Source organism: Schistocerca serialis, chromosome 2, assembly GCF_023864345.2.
Source record: "Schistocerca serialis cubense isolate TAMUIC-IGC-003099 chromosome 2, iqSchSeri2.2, whole genome shotgun sequence".
Taxonomy (NCBI): Eukaryota; Metazoa; Arthropoda; class Insecta; order Orthoptera; family Acrididae; genus Schistocerca; species Schistocerca serialis.
Genome location: NC_064639.1, coordinates 190552551 through 190578002, shown reverse-complemented (window position 1 = coordinate 190578002; position 25452 = coordinate 190552551). Strand labels below are relative to the sequence as shown.

Here is a 25452-nt window from a genome sequence, read left to right as displayed (position 1 = left end):
TAGACATCCTTAGGAGAACGAAGACTATGTATGAGGCAGCATGTCTGTCGAAAACCACCGCTGCGGACAAGCTTCATCGTAACGCACGTCCCCAAATCGCAAAATTCGTAACGCAGAAGTTGTGTCAACTCAAGTGGGAGACACTCGAGCACCCGCCCTATAGTTCTGATCCCTCCCCATGCGATTATCATGCCTTCGGTCGCTTCAAAAAAGCCTTGAAGGATCGACGACTCCTGTCGGACGAGAATTTGCAGCAAGTAGTTACGGACCTCTTCACGCAGCAGAACCCAGTGTTCTACCAAACGGATATCTTTAACCTGCTGCCTCGGTAGGTTGATTGCCTCAGTGCTTATGGTGATTTTGCCAGATTGGCACCCCGATTCGGAACTGTACGGCCTTCGAAAGGGAACTTTCTCATCGCCCGTTATGCTTCTCGCTGACTCTTTGACGTGTCATATTTAATACAGATGATGAACTGCGTTAGCTGTATCCATGTTTCATTACTTTGATTAATTTATCCATGTTAATTGTGGTTGAACTCTGTGGCTGTGGATTGAATTACTTCAAGAAATACAGCGTCTGGCCACTTGTTATACTGCTTCATTTATGTCGAGATGCGTTTCAGGCTTTCATCCATATTCAGTTAGCGAATTACAGTTATATCTTCATAAATACAACGTTTTTGGCCACTGAAGTCTGTATTTAGGAAGTTATAAATAAATTTCGACATTAATGGAAGTTGCTAGGCGTGTTTTTACACCTGAAAGGTAATGTCTGTTCAAATTTTGTGCTAGTCGCAAAAGAGTGGCGCTAATGGCACCAGTATGACGATGCAAATCAGGTTTGCTTTAAACACGCACTGTAACGGTCATGAGCGTAGTTACCTTTAAGATTGGACGAAGTGAGTTGATTTTGAGTCAAAAACTCCTTTAAGGCGACAAAGACGCTATCAACACTCCACTGAGTTTGAACGAGATGGTGTAACAGGGCTACGAGAAGCTGGATGTTCCTCTTGCGACATTGCAGAAAGACTTGGCAGGAATGTAGTCGCTGTACGTGGCTGCTGGCAACGGTGGTCACGGGAATGTACGGTCGCAAGAAGACCGGGCTCCAGAGGGCCGCTTGGCAAAACCGAGCGGGAAGACCATCGTGTTCGGAGTATGGCATCATACTGCATCTTCAGTAGCAATTTGAGCAGCAGCTGGCACAAAAGTGACACAACAGCAGTTCGCCGCTTTATCCCCGAGGATTTCTCCCGCAGTTGGAGACGAAACGTCAGGAGAGAGTTTTATACTTCGACCACGGTCTATCAGCCCGGAAGTTTTAAGTGAAGACAACAAACGGTTACAAATCGGTTACTTCAAGGTCAGCTTCCAGCCACACGCCCTGCAGCGTACGTTTCACGGACTCCTAAATGGTTCAAGCGGCTCTAAGCACTATGAGACTTAACTTCTGAGGTCATCAGTCCCCTAGACTTAGAACTACTTCAATCAAACCAACCTAAGGACATCAAACACATCCATGCCCGAGGCAGGATTCGAACCTCGAGGCAGGATTCGAACCTGCGACCCTAGCAGCAGCGTGGTTCCGGACTGAAGCGCCTAGAACAGCTCGTCCACAGCGGCCGGCTCACTGACTCCTAACCACCGCCGTTTCCGACTTCAGTGGTGTCTATCAGGAGCTCATTGGATGGTACGGCGAAGTTCTGCTGTTTTTTCTGATGAAAGCTGATTCTGCCTTGGTGCCGTTGATGGCCAGTTATGATCTGAAGTGCGATTTCATATGAAAGCAGGAGCACTCTTACTTACCCCACACTCTGACTGCAAAATCGTACGTCAGTCGGTCGATTCGACCTGTTGTGCTGCCATTCATTAACAGCATTCCAGGGGGTGTCTTCCGGCAGGTAGGTCGCCCACACATCGCTGTTGTAATGCAGCATGCTCTACAGAGTGTCGACGTGTTGCCTTTGCCTGCCCGATCACAAAATGTGTCTCCAGTCTAGCACATATGGGACATCATCGGACGATAACCCCAGCGTCGTCCACAAACATCATTAATCGTACCCGTACTGACTGATAAAGTTCTAAGGCGCTGCAGTCATGGACTGCGCGGCTGGTCCCGGCGGAGGTTCGAGTCCTCCCTCGGGCATGGACGTGTGTGTCTGTCCTTAGGATAATTTAGGTTAAGTAGTGTGTAAGCTTAGGGACTGATGACCTTAGCAGTTAATTCCCATAAGATTTTACACACATTTGAACTCTTTGAATCATAAAGTGTAACAGGCATGGATCTCCACCCCGCAAACTGTAATCTGGCAAGTGTACAGCACAATGCATGTACGTTCGAATTTTTACATTCAACATGCTGGTGGTTACACCGGTTGTTGATGTCCGCCCCTGGTAGCTGAGTGGTCAGTGCGACGGAATCTCATACCTCACGGCCCGGGTTCGATTCCCGGCTAGGGTGGAGACTTTCTCCACTCAGGGACTGGGTGTTGTGTTGCCCTTATCATCATTTCATCCCCATCGTGACGCAAGTCGCCGACGTGGCGTCAACTCGAAAGACTTGTACAAGGCGAACGGTCTGCCCGACGGGAGGCCATAGCCACACGGCATTTCCATTACTGGTTACTAATGTACCAGCATTTTACATTTATAATGCCTTATCTCGCGCTTATATTTAACCGTGATCTTGCAATGTTAATCGCTTAAGTACTTGACCTAGACAAATGCATTCCCAAAATTTCGTTACTCTACGTTAATTATTTTTTTGGTGCTCCGATTTTTTTGTGTCAGTCTATAAAGAGGGAATCTGAATACCATCAGAATTGATCAGTTTAGTTAAAATGTGAATAGACGTAACTTTATGTCCAACAAAGACATCTGCAGGACAAGCTTAAATTCTTAAGGTGCACGCTGGACTGAGAAAAGAGAAAGCCATTTTGCATGTTTTATTTGACATCATCTTAGAGAAGATCAGTAACAATTGGTTCAAATGGCTCTGAGCACTATGGGACTTAACATCTGAGGTCATCAATCCCCTAGAACTTAGAACTACTTAAACCTAACTAACCTAAGGACATCACACACATCCATGCCCGAGGCAGGATTCGAACCTGCGACCGTAGGGGTCGCGCGGTTCCAGACTGAAGCGCCTAGAACCGCTCGGCCACAGCGGCCGGCAAGATCAGTAATAATCCACGAGGTATCCAACTGCAGAAGGTGAACATTACTAGACTTGCTTACGCATATGATGTACCATTAATAAGTAGTTCCAAGACAGAATTAATCAGAATGATGCAAAATTATTACAAATTCGCTGAGAAGATAGGGTTACGTATTAATGAAGAAAAGAATGATTATCTGCCCATAAGAAAGAAAATCTAAAGTCATGCATCTTTGGCTGTAGATTGTTTCACTTTCAAGACAGTTGACCGCTTCAAGTATTTGGAGAAGCTTTCTAGCAACAAGAGAATGGGTGTAGAAACAGATACCCGTCTAGCAGTAGCGAACAAAAAACTTTTTAGTTGTATCAAAATCTTAAGGAAGAGATTACTTAGCACTAATTTCAGAATTCGTTTGTGTCAATCGCATGTTGCACAGGTAACATTATGCGAATTTGAAGCTATAGTAAGTTATTTGGAAATAAAGATGAAGAAATACTGTTAAGATTCGAAAGAAAAATACTAAAGAAAAACACTAATGAAAACAACATGGAATGGAAAACGAGAAAAAATGAAGAATTACGAGAACTGTACAAATATCTAATATTGTCGAAATGCTAAAGAAGAGAAGGCTGAACTTGGCTAGTCATGTAGCAAAAATGACGGAGAACATATTACATATTATGGCATTCTGCGGGACAATAGATTGAACTAAAAGAAGGGGAAGATTCAGAATAGGAAGACGAAATATCATCAGAGAGGACACAGCTAGAATGAGCATCATCACCAAGTGGACAAACAGTGCACTCGATAGAAAGAAATGGAAGAGGCTCGTAAAGCAGGCGTGTGGTCGATAGGGCTCTTGCCCCGTGCAAGTACAGTATAAGCGGAATTCAGATGAAGTGACAGAGATGGAAAAAATTAAATAAACTGTTTATTTCAAAAGTAATCGCCATAGCTGTTAATGTATTTATCCAACTGTAAGATAAGACGGTCAGTGCCTTCATGGGAAAACATTTGCGGTTGCCCACGAAACGATGATAGTACCCAGGCGTGCATCTCCTCGTCTGATGCAAATCGGCAGCCACGGATGCCTTTCCTATCCCCTATTGTCGCGGGAGATGGAATATGATGGCATCATTTTGAGCCGGAGAGTGAACGTCAATGCCAGCCGTGCGAGCACATGGAGTCACCGCGACGAAAACATTCAAAGCCATGTACGCCAGCTCAGGGAAAATCAAGATGATCCTTTTCTTTGACTGAGAGGCGCGCTACTCATTGACTTTCTGGAACATGGCGCCCCATTTAACGCACAGCCGTGCGCGCACACTTCGCAAAAACTGAAGCGCGCCAAGTCCCAGATGTTGAGGGAGAGCACCGCTACGGTCGCAGGTTCGAATCCTGCCTCGGGCATGGATGTTTGTGATGTCCTTAGGTTAGTTAGGTTTAACTAGTTCTAAGTTCTAGGGGACTAATGACCTCAGCAGTTGAGTCCCATAGTGCTCAGAGCCATTTGAACCATTTGAAGACATTCGTGGCCGTCAGTTTGCTTCGTACGAAGAGGTGCTCGCCTCAGTACAATAACAGTTCCGTAGGAAACCACAAACATTTTTCCATGAAAGCTCTGGCGCAGTATTAACAGTTACATCGATTGCTTTTGAAATAATAAAAAGTTTACTTACTTTTTTTTCCGTCCGTCTCGTTTTCATTTGACTGCCCCTTATAAGTAAAAGCGTCTTGACGCAAATAAAGCTATATAAAAAGTGACTGGTTGCTGTATTTCTCCGAGTACTTCGTATTGGAGTTTTGGATACACGCATAGCGCACATTTCATTTCATCTATCACTAACAACTGATACTTTTCGGCAAATATTCGGTGGAAGAATGTCAGCCAGGCTGTAGACGTTTTCCATAAATGTCGGTTTAAGAAACCTGTAAATAGTATTACAGTTCTTTTGTGGTCGTGTCTACTTAGGTTGCCTGAACAGACTTGTACCTTCAAGAGAAAGTATATATGACAGTGGAGGAATGAATAGCGTCTATCGGGCTCGATAACTGATCACAATAAACAGTACGAGTAAAGTCTTATTGTGGCGATATTCAGGTTTAGACTTACTCATTTACCCATGTATAAACATTTCCAAGTAATCAATGTTATAATTTTAAATACACATCATGTATGCGTCATCATTGGCATCATCATCATCAGCCAGTTCGATTACCTGATGGTCGCCTCTTTGAGTCGGCGTGCAAAATAGAATCCCTGCAGCTCCTTCTATTTCTACTTGTCTTAAGCTTCCTGTTGCCAGTTCAGCCCCGCTGTCTTTCTTAAGTCTCTGTTCCATATGTCCGGTGGTCTTCCCCTTGGTCTTTTATGATAAATTGGGCTCCAGTTTAGTACTTGATTTGACCACCTGCCATCTTTTCTTCGAGTGACATGACCAGTCCACTGCCATTTCAAGCTATTCACTCTTTCCATTATATCCCTGTTCTTTGTTGTCCGTCTGATATCAACTGCTTTCTTCCTGCCTTTCTTTTTCTGTAGCCCAACATTGATCTTTCCATTCCTGTTTGAGCCACTCTTAGGTTTATAACAATGAATTCATTTCATGTCTCACAGCCATAAGTTATTACTGATAGTATACCTGGTCAAAAATTGTTCTCTTCAGCTCAGCTGATATCTTACTCTTCAAAACCAAAGAATATCTTCCATAAGCTTCCAGCATAATTTAATACGTCGAAATATCTCTGGGTTTTCGGTCTCCTTTCATATTTACAAGTTGACCTAGATTGACATATTCTGTAACCCTTTGCAGACATGTACTTCCAACAGGTATATTTCCCTCCGGTATCCATTCACTCATCATGATCATGGGATTATCACAGTTCATTTTTAGGCCAGCTTCAGAAAAGACTAACGAAATGTCGTTAGCCAAAATCTGAAGCTGTTCTACACGATTTGAAAATAGCACAGTATCATCGGCAAACCTCAGGTTACTTACTTCCTTTTCCAGAATTTGGATTTCCTTTCTTTTCCAATCCAGTCTAGACAGTCGTTTTTCTGTGACTGCTGAAACTAGTTTTAGAGACAGAGCATGTATGCATAGTACGACATAGGTTAATAACACAGGGGTGTTCATAATGTCCCACTATAATTTCGAAAACGTCCTTAAAGTCCTTCTATAATTTGAAAAAAATTGTAACTGCTAAAGATACAGCGCTCTGGTTTGTTGTAAAACGTTTAGTGGCTCTGATTTTTCCTTCTATGCCATAATTTCAATGCGTACTCCATTTGTCGACTGTAGGACATCAAAGTGATATTCGAATTCTGCCTATATTGAGGTCAGAATTGCAGTATCAGCAGTTCTGATTACTTCAGTGACACATGCATGAACGGTAGCAGTGTCATTGACTGGTATTGTGTACACACAATTATTGACTTAGGCCCGCAAAAAGAAGTCCAATGGCGTGACCCTGGGAAGGAATGCAGGGCATGCGATGGGACCATCACAGCCCATCCACCTCTCAGGAAAGCTGGACAGTTGATCTTGGTTCCTGCAGTTCGCATGAAGCACGACTAATTGACTTCTGGGGGCTGCGTTGAAATACACCTTGCACTCTGTCAATACGTGATTGAGACACAGGGTGATGTCCACTTCAAGAAAAGTCTTCGACACATCCTGTCTCTTTAAAGTTTTTGAACTGCTTCATTGTTTTTTTTCAGTGGTGACCTCCCATACTGGCTTCGATAATTCTGCACTTCTTTGACGCAGATTTGTATTCTGCATACCAGATAATACACTGCACCTTCTCCTGGACTACCGCCATTTTCCTGCACTCCAAATCAAATCTGCACCAAAGGCAAAGGCGAAAACAGCCTTTGAGAGCTGCAAAAACAAACAAAAAAAATTTGCACCACCTCGCCTCCGAGAGTTCCGGAACCTACACAGAAAATTGGAATAGAGATAAACATAAACATCATTTCCACCCTTTTCATTGCTCATGAAAAACACACATTGCATGTCGTACCACCAAATAGCGAGACCTCCAGAGGTGGTGGTCCAGATTGCTGTACCCACAGGTACATCTAATGCCCAGTAGCACGTCCTCTTGCACTGATGCATGCCTGTATTCGTCGTGGCATACTATCCACAAGTTCATCAAGGCACTGTTGGTCCAGATAGTCCCACTCCTCAACGACGATTCGGGGTAGATCCCTCAGAGTGGCTGGTGGGTCACGTCGTCGATTAACATCCCTTTTCCAAATATCCCAAGCATGTTCGAAAGGGTTCATGTCTGCAGAACATGCTGGACACTCTAGTCGTGCCATGTCGTTATCTTGAATGAAGTCTTTCACAAGATGTGAACGATGGGAGCGCGAATTGTCGTCCATGAAGACGAATGCCTCGCCAGTATGCTGCCGATATGGTTGCACTATCGGTCGGAGGATAGCATTCACGTATCTTACAGACATTACGGCGCCTTCCATGACCACCAGCAGCGTACGTCGGCCCCACATAATGCCACCCCAAAACAGCAGGAAGCCTCCACCTTGCTACACTCGCTGGACAGTGTGTCTAAGGCGTTCAGCCTGACCGGGCTGCCTCCAAACACGTCTCCGACGATTGTCTGCTTGAAGGCATATGCGACACTTATCGGTGAAGAGAACGTGATGCGATTCCTGAGCGGTCCATTCGGCATGTTGTTGGACGCATCTGTACCGCGCTGCATGGTGTCGTGGTTGCAAAGATTGACCTCGCCATGGACGTTGGTAGTTAAGTTGCACATCATGCAGCCTATTGTACACAGTTTGAGTCGTAGCACGACATCCTGTGACTGCAGGAAAAGCAATAATGGTGACATTGCTGTCAGGATTTCTCCGAGGCTTAATCCGTAGGTAGGGGTCATCCACTGCAGTAGTAGCCCTTGGGCTGCCTGAGCGAGGCATGTCATTGACAGTTCCTGTCTCTCTCCATCTCCGAACAACATTGCTTTAGTTCACTCCGAGGCACCTGGACATTTCCCTTATTGACAGCCCTTCCTGGCACAAAGTAACAATGTGGACGCGACCGAACCGCGATATTGACCGTCTACGCATGGTTGGACTACAGCCAACACGAGCTGTGTACCTCCTTCCTAGTGGAATGACTGGAACTGATCGGCTGTCGGACCCGGTGTTATAAGGGTGTGTGTGTGTGTGTGTGTGTGTGTGTGTGTGTGTGTGTGTGTGTGTGTTTGTGGTTGTAACTAGTTTGTGTTTTGCTAAATCTGATAGCAGAAATGTCAGTTGTTTGATAAATGTCGTACTCATGACAGACCATTACAGTTTAAAATTTTGTTGGTTTTCTTGGTATGCACTTTTTAATGTGCCCTATAATATTCATGTTTATTATTCTGTAGATGCGTCTGACTTTCTTTTTTACTAACAATTTTTTTGCTCAGGAGGAAATGCCACATACTGCATACATAACTAGTTGGAGAAAAGAAGAATCATAAAAGTTTTCTTATATCTGCAGTGGTAGTTTCAGTGCTGTGTATACAATATAAACAAAAAGTTTTTTTTATTACCTCATTGTGCACTCTCTTTAAGCAGCACATTGTTTAAAGTCTATTAATCTGCCACGGCGCATGCTGACGCAATGAAAGCCTTCATTTGTGTACTGGCAGCCACTACTCCGTATTACATTCTATCCAGTAACTGAATGATTATCCCATACGCAAATTTTTGGAAGCACATCCTTTATGAAACATAAAATACAGACTGACTGTGATAATTTCTACCAAACTTCATGTGACTTTTATGTAAAATAACGATACAAATAGGGAACACTATTTAACTTTATGTAGTCATTTGATTCACTTATAATTGTACAATATCTCACACTACTCTACTGTTCAGTTATTGTACACTTTGTTCCCTTTTTTTGCAGATAAGCCAGAGAAGCGCATCATTCGAACTTGTGGATGGGATGACTCAAACTACCAAAATGCTTGCTATCACCGCTCTGGGTTTGGTGGCCGACAGGAAGTGTGTTCATGTGATAAGCCTCTTTGCAACTCCGCTCCAATATCTTTCACTAGTGCAAGTACTATGGCTGTACTTGTGTTCAATATTGCCAGATTTTTGTTCTGAACTTAGTGCTATTGACTACAGAACAGCAAATAATCATTATACCCACAACAACAATATGGTTCTTTCACCACATGTGGGACATTCTGTTTGTAAGCAAAATATGCTTCTTCATCTTTGATGAAAATTTTGTTTGTGAAAAGCATGTTTCCCTCTTTACTGCCTTCATCTTACAAACTGTGCATATTTATTGTTACAAATTTATTATCTTCATGGGAACATGTTTGCACAAAACCATTATTTTCATTTCCAATAGTGATGCACAAACCTATTTTTAAACCCAAAAATAAAAAAGCAACAGTGCATTATTTTTATATTGGTTTTTTGCAGTTGGTTACATTTTGAACTTATGCTTTTCTGATGCATTTATTCAACAGAAGGTAACTGTAATTTTAAGACACACCATTTCATGTCATTTTGTGACCGTTTTACTAGAATATTCTTGCTCTGTAATTTTGTATATGACCTCGGCCCACACAGGATTATACTTTACAGCCACATGAAAAATACCATAGTGAATAAACTGTACTCAGATATTACACATTATCACCAAGATATCATACAATTTTGCTGCTTCACTGAATTGATAAAGAAGATGAAACATCACGTCACAGCCAGCATTGATATTATACAGAAATCTTCACGAATATGTTCTGTTTTATATATAATGCAAAAATGACTCTTTACAATAAATTTCCAATCTGCAAATTTCATTTTAATACAAACTTTTATTTTAGTCAACTGCACTACTAAAGATTACTGAGTGCAGGAAAAAATAATTCAAAGCCAGATTGGCATTATAGCAATTAGAAAAAGTGACTTAATGCAGGGAATCTGCAGACTGAATTTTGGTCATTACACCAATTCTTCTGTGTTCAAAAATAACCTGCCTTGTCCAGTAGATTATATGTGTTGTGAGTGAGTGGCATTCATTGTTAATAGGACAATAACATTATTCACCAATGTAATAAAACAGATCAATAAAATTGAAATTTATGTCAAAATAATACATTGTAAATGTTATGAAACAATTTATCTATAGGGGAATATGTTATTACCGACTACATTCTGTAATGTTGGAAAAGCTGATTCATATCCTGCTTTACAAAGGAATTACAGATATCTTAGATTTGTTGATGTTATGAAGTGCTTGAAACAATTCTATCGAAACAAAAATGCTCACTTTGTTGCTAATTGTGTAACACTAATCATATACATCTGCAGTGAGTTGTTTTTATTGTTTATTTTGTTTGACATGTTAATATTTAGGTGATGTACAATCAACTCTCATTACAAAGAAAAGAGTTAATTGCAGGACAGCTGTACACTGAAACAATACTTGTTTCTAGAAATTCATACCGTGTCATAGAGTGCCCTTGACCTCTTATTGCAGATGAAATCTCTGCATCAGTAAGTTACACATAATTGTTTTATGTGAAACGATTTAACTATAGGTAAGAAATTTTCGCTTAGTGGTGTAGATTAATAAAGTGTAATGATAAAACACCTGCTAAAACTAAAATGACAAAATTTAAAATCTGAGATCTTCAGTAATGATTATTTTGATGGTGCTCAGTCATATTATATATTATATTTAAATTGAATAATAGCTATGTGCCAATTATTGTCTATTTCTCATGTATAACAGACAAAGGTATAAGGATGGAGTTTGCCTTGAACTAAGGCCCAGTAACCAAGTCATGCTCCAACATTTTGGATTTTCATATGTGACTAGGTGGCATTCCTTTTCATCCATGAAATTTAACCTTCCCTCTGCACTTCACCAGGAGACAGACCATTCAATCATCCATAATATATTGTAAATTAAACAGAATCTTTGAATAGTTTTATTATCATATCAGAATGGTTTCTGTTGATGCTCTAGAAGTCAACAGTACAGAAAGGATGAGAATTCAAACCTACATCTATGAATTAATTTGTCGTCTATTGACTAACATGCATGATATAGAAAGAAGTTAAACCATATTGTAAAAACTGTTTTATCTGCCATCATGCCCCTAATTTTTTAATGAAAAGTGATACAAACATTTGACCTTGTAATGGAAATTTGACTACAAACTCATTTACTTGTAAGGGAAAACCGACAAACTAGAAATGAAATAAGGTATTTATTGTATAACACCAACTGACAATGAAATAACAAAGAATGTATAGTTCATATTGCAGTGAATTTTCTACAGAGAATAATATAAAATGTTTTACAACTGTATTGTTTTGAAAATATTACATGCCAAATCGTGAAAAATCCAAGGTGTAAGAGGACTGTTGGACAAAAATAATGAATTGTCATTAATTGTGGCAAATAATCTGCAGAGAAAATCATGAAATATCTGTAATATTTTCCTCAGAACGTAATACACAAAAACATTTAGTTTTATTGAATATTTTCATCTGCTGCTAACCATCAACTGTTGCAAACATCATAAGAGTCTAAACACTGGTATTTCATAGCTCTCATTACTGAAAAACCATGTGAAATATATTTACAACTTCATCTGGATCTGTCTATCAATTTAACAGTCATTAAAGTGACTAGATTTTAAACTTCAATATGGAAGGGATAGGTTGCTGCTCTCCACATAGAGGAGGTGTTGGGTCACAGACTGGTAGAATACTGAAGTTTTCGGACATTCTCTCAGAATAGAAAACACAGACACTTTTACACAAGCACAACTCACTCACACATGACTACTGTCTCTGGGCTCTTGGGAATGGTTGTCTGGCCCCAATGCTCAGAGACTGTGGTTAATTTTGTGTGACTTGTGTTTGTGTGAATGTGTGTGTGCTTTCTGTTTTGGAGGAAGGACTTTGTTGGAAAGCTCTAATGATTTAGCAGTCTTTTTCATCGGGCCTGTCTGTGGCTCAGCATCTTCTCTATGTGGTGATTAGCAATCTATCCTTCCCATATTGTTATTCCATCCTGGATTTTCCATTGTTAGATTATAAACTTATTATTTTCCATGAAATATTTGCCACATAGTACTACAATTCTCAGTAATGCACAGATTTATTTCAGTTCTTAGTGTGAATGAAAATCTTTTCTTACTTGTACAATAGTTAGGAAGCTAAAATTAAAATTCTGACAATTTGGGATCTCAGAGCTGTGAAAATTTCTTCCAAACAGAAATTTTTGACAGATCTCCAGTGTCAGCCATATGTCTTACGAAATAGTCTGAAAACGTTATATAAGTGTCATCTTGACTTCTGTTCAACAATATATTTAGCTTATGTTATATTGTAGTTGTTATGTAGATAACAATAATAATAGTGGGCCCAGATATTCTGGATTGTAAGAAATATAATGTATAGAGAGTGATAAAATTTTGTGATAATAAAAAACTTCCCTCGATCTTTTCATTTCACCAAACAGATAAAACGCCTGATTTCTGTATATCACTCTTTGGTTGAGTGAAAAACAGTGAAATTTGACATGTTATTAGAAGAAGAGGTGAGCCAAAACACATAAGGTAGGTGTTTTGCAACATGAAGGGAAAACAGAAATAATCCTAGTTCCCAGAGAAAAGAAGGAATTCAAATATGTGCGATCTGGTGTACATGTAACCAGGTCGATACTCTAACATGACTAAAGGTAATCACTTTTAAGGTACAACTTATCCTACTACAACAAAAGGCTTCTGCTTTTGAATCTATGCTGCTATTTAATCATAAATTGATATCTTCCTCACATCCAAGAAGTGCTGCTAATTTTAGACTGAGAGTTATTTTGCTTTCATATAACCCAGCTGCAGTTTATCCTCTGTTATGGACCTTTGTTATTTATAGGAGAAATTTTGACGTAGTGCTACACTAGTAGCAGCATAACTCTGCTGGCTCCTTTGGCTCCTTTTGACGCCAGGTAGATACTTACTCTAACACTAAGCAGTGCCCTTGGTTTGTGATTCTTGAAACTAGAAGAAAACTAACGTACATTTGTCTAAGAATATTGCTGCAAAAACTTGTTAATGGTTTATGAAACTGTTTTAATAACATTTTTTGAATATGTGAGCTATGCACAAAACAAATGGGGACATGTCCCAATTTATTTAAAAAAGTGAAATCTCTTATAGCACATCTTTCAACTACCAATATAGCTCTGCAAGATAGGACCATACCCTGACGAACATGATTTTCTTTTTCCTATAACTTTTCTGATGATTCAGATGCAGAAGAGCGAAACACATCAATAAAAATATTGTTTCACCTGCAACCAAGATTGTTTTCCTTCTGAAATATTATAGAACACTTCTGGAGCAGTCGAAGCTCCCATAGCGTAACAGAACATGTGCTCCTCAACCATACCTGATAATTTCCCATCTTGATCTCGCTCCATATTCGAAATTTCCGTTAATTTAAATAACTCCCTAGCTTCTCTCGTCTGACTTAGTCCACATTCACACACGTATTCAAAACACCTCACATGCAAGCACATAAAATGTTATTAAACCCAGCCATAATAATTTCGACTCTGCATAAAGGCTGATAGATCCATAGGATGTGGAGTAAAATCCACACGAACCAGAGAAAGCCGAAACATCACATACATGGGTTATTTAAACTGCGACAGCAGAAGTTCTATGACTAACGTGGATTTGTGTCTCTAGAATTTTGATTACAAAACAGTATAACTTTAATTTTCGAAAATTTACTTCTCTCTTTGCTCTATGAGCATTACGTTAGGCAAATGTTTTAAAAATAGTCATAAAAATTTAAAAGTGTAAGACTTATTCCTGACTACATAACAAAGTCTCCAGTCACTGTCGTGATCCTGGCATGGGTACGCCAGAAATGTACTACCCAACTGCCTACGCCTTTAGGTAAGTAACATGTCCCGGTATGTAGATGTTCAATGAAGACTTCAAACTATCATTTGTTGGGCAACGATTTCTTTTACAGGCTAAATTATGACCGTACAGACTTCAAAAGGATGGTGGCAGAGCAGGTGAGATACACAATGTGATCAAAAGTAGACATCTGGCTGAAAATTACATATAAGTTCGTGGCGTGCTCCATTGGTAATGCTAGAATTCAATACGGTGTTGACCCAACCTTAGCCTTGATGAGAGCTTCCACTCTCGCAGGCATACGTTCTATCAGGTGCTGGGAGGTTTCTTGGGGAATGGCAGCCCATTCTTCACACAGTGCTGCATTGAGGAGAGGTATCGATATCAGTCGGTGAGGCCTGGCACGAAGTCGGCGTTCCAAAACATCCCAAAGGTGTTCTATATGATTCAGGCCAGGACTCGATACGTTCAGGCCAGTCCATTACAGGGATGTTAACTGTCGTGTAACCACTCCGCCACAAACCGTGTATTATGAACAGGTTCTCGATCGTGTTGAAAGATACAGTCGCCATCCCCGAATTGCTTTTCAACAGTGAGAAGCAAGAAGTCGCTCAAAACATCGATATAGGCCTGTGTTGCGATAGTGCCACGCAAAACAACAAGGGGTGCAGGTCCCCTCCAAGAAAATCGCGACCACACCATAAGGCCGCGACCTACGTGAGCGACAGAAGCGAGTGACAGCGCGGGACAGCTTCAGGCGACAAAACACAACCACAGATGTAGTTACGGAAGTGTCCTACGTGAGCGACATCTGTGTCACTGCCTGTCTCCCGCTGCAACTGGCGACGTTTGAATTCAAACGTGTTTGAATCTCGTCGCTGCAGCACGCGTGACAGAGAGCGACAGGCACGTGTCTTCTTGTCAAAGCAGTGAAGCGGACGCGACGGCAGCTATGAATTACTTAACATCCGATTTTAAGAAAACGATTCGGTGAAAAAATTTGATTCTGTCGCAACCTATAGCTAGATATCTTTAAACGATAACGGTCTGAATTTATTTTCGTTATTCGTCATAGTTACTGTGCCGCACGAAATTGAGTACATGGCTGCACGAAATTTTTAAGAATTTGCAGAGGTAAAATCACATTGTGTAGACTTTCCGTATAGTTCAATTAAGGCCATACATTACTGCGTAGGAAATTTTACCAATATACCTAAATGTATTTAAAGTTGAGACCGGAATTATATCTCTTTTCATTCTTGAGAAATCGGTTGTTATATCCGCGAACGAGTCGCTCCCGGCGCGTCCGAACCTTTCCTGCGCTTCGGGAATCAAGTGGTCGTAAAAATCGTCGTAGCTCATAAAAGGTTCAAGATATCGAAACGACGAATTTCGGAAATAACAGCGCGCAGAAAGGACTATTTTATCATATGATTAACACTCGATACGTTTTTGTAAACGCATGAGCAGAGAGAAAACAAAGACTCCCTATAACTTAAACCATGAGGTTTTGTCCAAATTTTCATACCCAAATAAAGGGAGAGAAACAGGTAAACTAGGTATCAAAGTCACCAGCATGAGGTCTAGTTTGGCATGAAAATATTTAATTGCTTTAAAGTAATCAGGGTAATTAACGAAAACTTAATGAATAATCTGAGGAAAAATTGAAATATTTCACGAAAAGCTGCTGTGAATGAAGTGTCAGAAATTTCATCTGTTCAAGACCTAGCTATTTTGCACATAAAAAGATACATTAGTGCGGTACTTAAATGTCAAACAGGCTTCCTTCGAATCAAGTACATTAGGAAAAGCAAACAAGGAGTCAGTAAGAACATGCTTTCTGAATAAAACTTGAAATTAAAAAATGAAAGAAATCAGTCAAATATTTTATGAAATGATTCGTGTAAAAGAAATAAGTCGATCAGAGAAACATTCTACGTGCCTTTGAATGCTGCTCGAAATCATGAACAGAAGATGAGGTGCACCAAACGTTTCACTAATATTTTTATTTCATACTTTTAGACAAATCATTACACAAAACATTTTACTTTCTTTTCAAAAACTTTGTAAGTTTTACAGACTATTTAGAGTAATTGAAACGCTTGGCCATAACATCGACTGCTGATGAATTACCTTCGCAACATAAAATATCTGTAAAATTCTATGATTCATTGTAATTTATTAGGAATTAAATGCGTTATATTGGGATAGGTATGAAGATCAAGTTCTTTGGCAAGACCTCAAATACATACTTAGCGATGCACTGTAAAAAGTATACATAAAGCTTAGTATACAGAACTGTAACTGAGTCAATAAAAATGTAAAAACAGGCCAGAATCGAACCCAGGACATTTTCCTAACACATAACCATAAACTGTATATGCTACCCATACCCCACACCTAGCTTTAGTTCACTGGTATCAATCAATCTGTATACTTATTTTTGTATTTAGCGTAGTTAGTCTTTTGAATACAGTGAGAGAGAGAGTCCCTTTAGTCAACCATAGTGCCAGTAGTGCTAGTGTTTGTTTTCAATACAGTCCAGAGACAGGTAGTGCTAATTTCATTGTTTTCTACAAGAAGTGGCTAGCAATCACGGTTTAGTCAATAATAAGCCGCCTTTAGTGAATTAGCAGTCTAGTTAAATGTTTATTAACTCTCTTCAGTAAATTGATTCTTTAGGATGGATAGGATGTGTGACTGCTGTGTACGGACGCAGGAGGATCTGGCCACTGTTCGCGAACAGCTGAACGTATTGATGGGCGCGGTCAGCCGTCTTCAGGCTGCTGCCTCGGAGTGTAGCGGAAGGGGGGAGTCTGGTGCGTCGCAAGGTACACCCCAGGTGTTACACGCATCACCCACTGTCCCTGCTGTCGAGACATCTTCGCAGATACCGGGCGCGGTTGGGCCACCCTCTCCCCAAGGGGAGTGTCGGGTTCAGCGGCGTTCGCGGCGCACGAGGCGGAGGGTAAATGTGGAGGCTGGCCGTGTGGCATCGCCCGCTCTGCCTGTGAGTGGACATGTGGCTGCTCCTGCAGCAAGGTCCGAGCAGGCACACGGGGGGAGGGGTTTATTAGTCATTGGGAGCTCCAACGTTAGGCGGGTGATGGAGCCCCTTAGGGAAATAGCGGAAAGGTCGGGGAAGAAGGCCAGTTTTCACTCTGTCTGCTTGCCGGGGGGTCTCATCCGAGATGTGGAGGAGGCCCTACCGGCGGCGATAGAGAGCACTGGGGGCACCTGACTGCAAATTGTTGCTCATGTCGGCACCAGTGACTCCTGCCGTCTGGGTTCAGAGGTCATCCTCAGTTCGTACAGGCGGTTGGCGGAATTGGTGAAGGCGAAAAGCCTCGCTCGCGGGGTGGAATCAGAGCTAACTACTTGTAGTATCGTTCCCAGAACCGATCGCGGTCCTCTGTTTTGGAGCCGAGTGGAAGGCCTAAACCAGAGGCTCAGACGATTCTGCGGAGATCTGGGGTGCAAATTTCTCGACCTCCGCTATCGGGTAGAGAAATGTAGGGTCCCCCTGAGTAGGTCAGGTGTGCACTACACGCCGGAAGCGGCTACAAGGGTAGCGGAGGACGTGTGGAGTGCACATGGGGTTTTTTTTAGGTTAGAGAATTCCCTCCCTAGGCCCGACAAGACGCCTCCTGAGACGCGGCAAGGTAGGAGTAGGCAAAATGCAACAGGGAATAACAATATTAATGTGCTAATAGTAAACTGCAGGAGCGTCTATAGAAAGGTCCCAGAACTGCTCTCATTAATACAGAAAGTTGGCTGAAACCAGACTAAACAGTAATGAAATCCTAAACTCAAATTGGAATGTATACCGCAGAGACAGGCTGGACAGTGAAGGGGGAGGCGTGTTTATAGCGATAAGAAGTGCAATAGTATCGAAGGAAATTGACGGAGATCCGAAATGAGAAATGATTTGGGTGAAGCTCACGGTTAAAGCAGGCTCAGACATGGTAATTGGATGTCTCTATAAGCCCCCGGGCTCAGCAGCTGTTGTGGCTGAGCACCTGAAGGATAATTAGGAAAATATTTCGAGTAGATTTCCCCACCATGTTACAGTTCTGGGTGGAGATTTCAATTTGCCGGATACAGACTGGGAGACTCAAACATTCATAACGGGTGGCAGGGACAAATAATCCAGTGAAACTTTTTTAAGTGCTTTATCTGAAATCTACCTTGAGCAGTTAAACAGAGAACCGACTCGTGGCGATAACATATTAGACCTTCTGATGCCAAACAGACCCGAACTATTCGAAACAGTTAACGCAGAACAGGGAATCAGCGATCATAAAGCGGTTACGGCATCGATGATTTCAGCCGTAAATAGAAATATTAAAAAGGGTAGGAAGATTTTTCTGTTTAGCAAAAGTGACAAAAAGCAGATTACAGAGTACCTGACGGCTCAACACAAAAGTATTGTCTCAAGTACAGATAGTGTTGAGGATCAGTGGACAAAGTTCAAAACCATCGTACAATATGCGTTAGATGAGTATGTGCCAAGCAAGATCGTAAGAGATGGAAAAGAGCCACCGTGGTACAACAACCGAGTTAGGAAACTGCTGCGGAAGCAAAGGGAACTTCACAGCAAACATAAACATAGCCAAAGCCTTGCAGACAAACAAAAATTACGTGAAGCGAAATGTAGTGTGAGGAAGGCTATGCGAGAGGCGTTCAATGAATTCGAAAGTAAAGTTCTATGTACTGACATGGCAGAAAATCCTAAGAAATGTTGGTTTTATGTCAAAGCGGAAGGTGGATCAAAACAAAATGTCCAGACACTCTGTGACCAAAATGGTACTGAAACAGAGTATGACAGACTAAAGGCCGAAATACTAAATGTCTTTTTCCAAGTTTCACAGGGGAAGACTGCACTGTAGTTCCTTCTCTAGATTGTTGCACAGATGACAAAATGGTAGATATCGAAATAGACGACAGAGGGATAGAGAAACAATTAAAATCGCTCAAAAGAGGAAAGGCCGCTGGACCTGATGGGATACCAGTTCGATTTTACACAGAGTACGCGAAGGAACTTGCCCCCCCCCCTTCTTGCAGCGGTGTACCGTAGGTCTCTAGAAGAGCGTAGCGTTCCAAAGAATTCGAAAAGGGCACAGGTCATCTCCGTTTTCAAGAAGGGACGTCGAACAGATGTGCAGAACTATAGACCTATATCTCTAACGTCGATCAGTTGTAGAATTTTGGAACACGTATTATGTTCGAGTATAATGACTTTTCTGGAGACTAGAAATCTACTCTGTAGGAATCAGCATGGGTTTCGAAAAAGACGGTCGTGTGAAACCCAGCTCGCGCTATTCGTCCACGAGACTCAGAGGGCCATAGACACGGGTTCACAGGTAGACGCAAGGCGTTCGATACAGTTCCCCACAGGCGTTTAATGAACAAAGTAAGAGCATATGGACTATCAGACCAATTGTGTGATTGGATTGAGGAGTTCCTAGATAACAGAACGCAGCATGTCATTCTCAATGGAGAGAAGTCTTCCGAAGTAAGAGTGATTTCAGGTGTGCCGCAGGGGAGTGTCATAGGACCGTTGCTATTCACAATATACATAAATGACCTGGTGGATGACATCGGAAGTTCACTGAGGCTTTTTGCAGATGATGCTGTGGTGTATCGAGAGGTTGTAACAATGGAAAATTGTACTGAAATGCAGGAGGATCTGCAGCGAATTGACGCATGGTGCTGGGAATGGCAATTGAATCTCAATGTAGACAAGTGTAATGTGCTGCGAATAACATAGAAAAATAGATCCCATATCATTTAGCTACAAAATAGCAGGTCAGCAACTGGAAGCAGTAATTCCATAAATTATCCGGGAGTACGCATTAGGAGTGATTTAAAATGGAATGATCATATAAAGTCGATCGTCGGTAAAGCAGATGCCAGACTGAGATTCATTGGAAGAATCCTAAGGAAATGCAATCCGAAAACAAAGGAAGTAGGTTACAGTACGCTTGTTCGCCCACTGCTTGAATACTGCTCAACAGTGAGGGATCCATACCAGATAGGGTTGATAGAAGAGATAGAGAAGATCCAACGGAGAGCGGCGCGCTTCGTTACAGGATCATTTAGTAATCGCGAAAGCGTTACGGAGATGATAGATAAACTCCAGTGGAAGACTCTGCAGGAGAGAAGCTCAGTAGCTCGGTACGGGCTTTTGTTAAAGTTTCGAGAACATACCTTCACCGAAGAGTCAAGCAGTATATTGCTCCCTCCTAAGTATATCTCGCGAGGAGACCATGAGGATAAAGTCAGAGAGATTAGAGCCCACACAGAAGCATACCGACAATCCTTCTTTCCACGAACAATACGAGACTGGATTAGAAGGGAGAACCGATAGAGGCACTCAGGGTACCCTCCGCCACACACCGTCAGGTGGCTTGCGGAGTATGGATGTAGATGTAGATGTAGATGTACATGTACATGTAGTCATGTAGTAGTCATTCCTGTGCAGTTATTGGCTGTTAAAAAGTTCTTGATCATGTAAAAAAAACAGTGGTACACTCCTGGAAATTGAAATAAGAACACCGTTAATTCATTGTCCCAGGAAGGGGAAACTTTATTGACACATTCCTGGGGTCAGATACATCACATGATCACACTGACAGAACCACAGGCACATAGACACAGGCAACAGAGCATGCACAATGTCGGCACTAGTACAATGTATATCCACCTTTCGCAGCAATGCAGGCTGCTATTCTCCCATGGAGACGATCGTAGAGATGCTGGATGTAGTCCTGTGGAACGGCTTGCCATGCCATTTCCACCTGGCGCCTCAGTTGGACCAGCGTTCGTGCTGGACGTGCAGACCGCGTGAGACGACGCTTCATCCAGTCCCAAACATGATCAATGGGGGACAGATCCGGAGATCTTGCTGGCCAGGGTAGTTGACTTACACCTTCTAGAGCACGTTGGGTGGCACGGGATACATGCGGACGTGCATTGTCCTGTTGGAACAGCAAGTTCCCTTGCCGGTCTAGGAATGGTAGAACGATGGGTTCGATGACGGTTTGGATGTACCGTGCACTATTCAGTGTCCCCTCGACGATCACCAGTGGTGTACGGCCAGTGTAGGAGATCGCTCCCCACACCATGATGCCGGGTGTTGGCCCTGTGAGCCTCGGTCGTACGCAGTCCTGATTGTGGCGCTCACCTGCACGGCGCCAAACACGCATACGACCATCATTGGCACCAAGGCAGAAGCGACTCTCATCGCTGAAGACGACACGTCTCCATTCGTCCCTCCATTCACGCCTGTCGCGACACCACTGGAGGCGGGCTGCACGATGTTGGGGCGTGAGCGGAAGACGGCCTAACGGTGTGCGGGACCGTAGCCCAGCTTCATCGAGACGGTTGCGAATGGTCCTCGCCGATACGCCAGGAGCAACAGTGCCCCTAATTTGCTGGGAAGTGGCGGTGCGGTCCCCTACGGCACTGCGTAGGATCCTACGGTCTTGGCGTGCATCCGTGCGTCGCTGCGGTCCGGTCCCAGGTCGACGGGCACGTGCACCTTCCGCCGACCACTGGCGACAACATCGATGTACTGTGGAGACCTCACGCCCCACGTGTTGAGCAATTCGGCGGTACGTCCACCCGGCCTCCTGCATGCCCACTATACGCCCTCGCTCAAAGTCCGTCAACTGCACATACGGTTCACGTCCACGCTGTCGCGGCATGCTACCAGTGTTAAAGACTGCGATGGAGCTCCGTATGCCACGGCAAACTGGCTGACACTGACGGCGGCGGTGCACAAATGCTGCGCAGCTAGCGCCATTCGACGGCCAACACCGCGGTTCCTGGTGTGTCCGCTGTGCCGTGCGTGTGATCATTGCTTGTACAGCCCTCTCGCAGTGTCCGGAGCAAGTATGGTGGGTCTGACACACCGGTGTCAATGTGTTCTTTTTTCCATTTCCAGGAGTGTATTTAATTTATTGATGAGACAGTCTAATGCTCCTCTGCTCATCCGAAGAGTTTGCCTGGTGATCTTTGTAGTTGATGATATTTATGAAATTCGCTATGGAGATTTCTCCCTTTGTAAATTTCATGTACAGCATTCCTTTTCGCTTTATTTTCTTAAGTAAACCTAATTCTGTGGCCTTACTCTCCAGCTACAGTATTCTACAGGTTAGGGACGCCATTTTATAGAAACAGCTGGTTGGCTCTAAGCAGCCATCTTGTAGCGCGATATGGTCGATCACACGCAGGACATCCAAGCTTTTCGCCTGATGCTGCTGCTTGTCGCTGGAGTGTCGCGTATCCAGAAGTCGCTCGCTGTCACTTGCTTCTGATGCTCACGTAGGACACGGCCTTACACCAAGCAAGGCATCGTTTGGCATTTACCAGCACAATGTGTGTCTTATGAGCAGCTGATCGACCATGAAATCCAAGTTATCTCACCTCCCACTTAACTGTCATATTACTTGCAGTGGATCCTGATGCAGTTTGGAATTCCTGTGTGATGGTCTGAATTGATGTCTCCTATTACCCATTTTGACCCTCTTCAATTGTCTGCGGTCTCTGTCAGTCAACAGACGAGGTCGGCCTGTACGCTTTTGTGCTGTACGTGTCCCTTCACGTTTCCACTTCACTATCAAATCAGAAACAGTGGATCTAGGGATGTTTAGGAGTGTGGAACTCTCGCGTACAGACGTATGACACAAATGACACCAAATCACCTGACCACGTTCGAAGTCCATGAGTTCTGCAGAGCTCCCCATTCTGCTCTCTCACGATGTCTAATGACTACTGAGGTCGCTAATGTGGAGTACGTGGCAGTAGGTGGCAGCACAATGCATCTAATATGAAAAACGTACGTTTTTGGGGGTGTCCGGATACTTTTGATCACGTAGTGTGTGTATGTAATGAATGAAAACTACTACATCAGATCAGGCTGACCAAAGAAATTCCCGTATTTTCGAGTCCAGATGCCTACGGGAATGTGCTTTGTCCCTGTACTGTCGGTGCCTCAAAGGAGTGCGTTAAGATGTTGTTTCCTATGACCCTCCTAAGATCTGTTTCATATATACATATATGAGGGGCCAGCTACAGGTATTTTTGATATAAGAAAATCTCACACTTCTAGGATCGTCACACCTCAAATACCTTGTTCTGCCGAGAGCATAGAGCCATAAATACCTGTAGCTTTCGCAGAGCCTCCATAATATCCACCGGTATATTCCTCTCCTGTCGGCAGACTGGCGCCGTCTTTACTGCATTCTGCGCCCAAGGCTCATTACTGCCCGCTTTGCGGGCCCTTTACTGTACTTAACAACGCGCTCAGCGCAGAAAAACACTTACGTACATGGGAGCGGCGGTCATCTCGTGCAGAATCCCGACGGCGTTACCTGCTGTCTGCGTTGTGTCGTCTCGCACGAGCGTCCCCTCGCCCTAATCAGTACTCACAACAGCCTTCGCCGAACGCTGTTCTACATGGAGTCGGCATCACCTCTTACAGCCTGCGTTAAATTAATGGTATCCTCCGCCTCGCTTTGTTCTGCCATCTGTCTGCGAAATTGCCAGCCCAACCAAATGTAATTCTCAAGAAATAAAACGCCTGTAAGTACTTCGCTTTCATAAAAAAAACGGTATTTTCAAATCAAATTAATTCGATCTACGTATCACTCTACATAATTTTCATCACAGATATCGATAATGTGAAAGTCGACCGGAGGTATAACATTGTGAATAGGGTTTCCAATTAGCAGTTATGAAATTCTGCCCTGCCCTACCCTCGCAGCATGTAGCTGGGGTTCCGATTTTGTGCATCCATTCCTGTTCCTCCCAGCGCCATCTGTGGAGGAACAAAGGAAAAGCTTCAGACAAAACGTATGTAGATTTTGCCTTAGAATCGTAATCTGTAAATTGAAGGTTTCAAAGTTGCCCCCGGGACCCACGCACCACGCTCAGGTCGCCCAAGGGTCACTACTGCAGTGGATGACCGCTACCTGCGGATTTTAGCTCGGAGGAACCCTGACAGCAACACCAAAACGTTAAATAATGCTTCTCGTGCAGTCGTGTTACGACTCAAAGTGTGCGCAATAGGCTGCATGTTGCGCAACTTCACTCCCGATGTCCATGGAGAGGTCCAACTTCGCAACCGCAACACCATGCAGCGCATTACAGATGCGCCCAACATGTCGAACGGACCGCTCAGTATAGGCATTACTTTCTCTTCACCGATGAGTGTCGCATATGCCTTCAGCCAGACAATCGTAGGAGATGTGTTTGGAGGCAACCCGGTCAGGCTGGACGCCTTAGACACACTGTCCAACGAGTGCAGCAAGGTGGATGTTCCCTGCTGTTTTGGGGTGGCATTATGTGGGGCCGACATACGCCACTGGTGGTCATGGAAGGCGCTGTAACGGCTGTACGGTACGTGAATGCCATCCTCCGACCGATAGTGCAACCATATTGGCAGCATATTGGCGAGGCATTCGTCTTCATGGACGACAATTCGCGCCCCCATCTTGCACATCTTGTGAATGACTTCCTTCAGGATAACAACGACGTTCGACTACAGTGGCCAGCATGTTCTCCAGACATTAACCCTAATTAACCCTATCGAACATGTCTGGGGTGTACTGAAAAGGGCTGCTTATCGATAACGTGGCCCATCAATCACTCTGAGGGTAGGAGCTGTCCGAATAGAGAGGCTTGTTGGGAGTCAGGAATGTAGCTGACATAACTGTGTCGTCCTCTAGACAGCCGAATAGGGAACTAATACTTAGTATGTGTTGGATAGCTTTCGTGATCACGTGGAAATTTGAGAAGATTCAATATGGACGTGTGTTAGCGCTGGACCATTATTCCCTCCTATGTAAATTGACAGATTGACTGCTTCTTCACATTTCCCGTCTTTATTTAGTTGAGAGAATATCGATTGTAGTGTGCACATCTAGCAGGTGAAAGACAGATGGACGACAGGTTTGCTGGTTCTATAGACATGAGACACACCTTAGTTGGCTTTTTAAAGTATAAGGATGATTTGAAATCTGCTATATCACCGACATCGATATTCGCGGGTGGAAATATGAGTTTCCTCTATTTTTTTCGAGTTTTCACGTAAAGATCTTAGCAGGCGGTATAAGTTTCCATTTACTCAGTGGTTTACAGTATGCTTCACCTGAATAAAGTTATGGGTTTCTTGGGAAATAATTTCCAGTCTCTATCTTCGGAATTATACTGTGCAAATGATCGGTAACATACTGCTTTGTGCTTGATATCGAAAAGTGTCTCGAAAAAAATGGTATGATATTCTGACAAAACATGTGAAATTACATATGTTCTTGTAATTCCAGAGTCTGGAGATTGGTGCAGGAAGGAAGCAA

The 25452-nt window shown here is 43.0% G+C and overlaps 1 protein-coding gene across 1 annotated transcript in view; it reads left to right on the top strand.

Annotated features, from left to right (window-relative positions):
• The window catches only part of LOC126456921 (uncharacterized), a 184082-nt gene extending 171422 nt beyond the window's left edge, over window positions 1–12660 (top strand). The window contains exon 3 of the mRNA XM_050092854.1: window positions 9091–12660. Coding sequence (XP_049948811.1) covers window positions 9091–9293 — 203 coding nt within the window. The 3' untranslated portion in view covers window positions 9294–12660. The remainder of the gene's footprint in view (window positions 1–9090) is intronic.
• Window positions 12661–25452: the final 12792 nt, after the last annotated feature.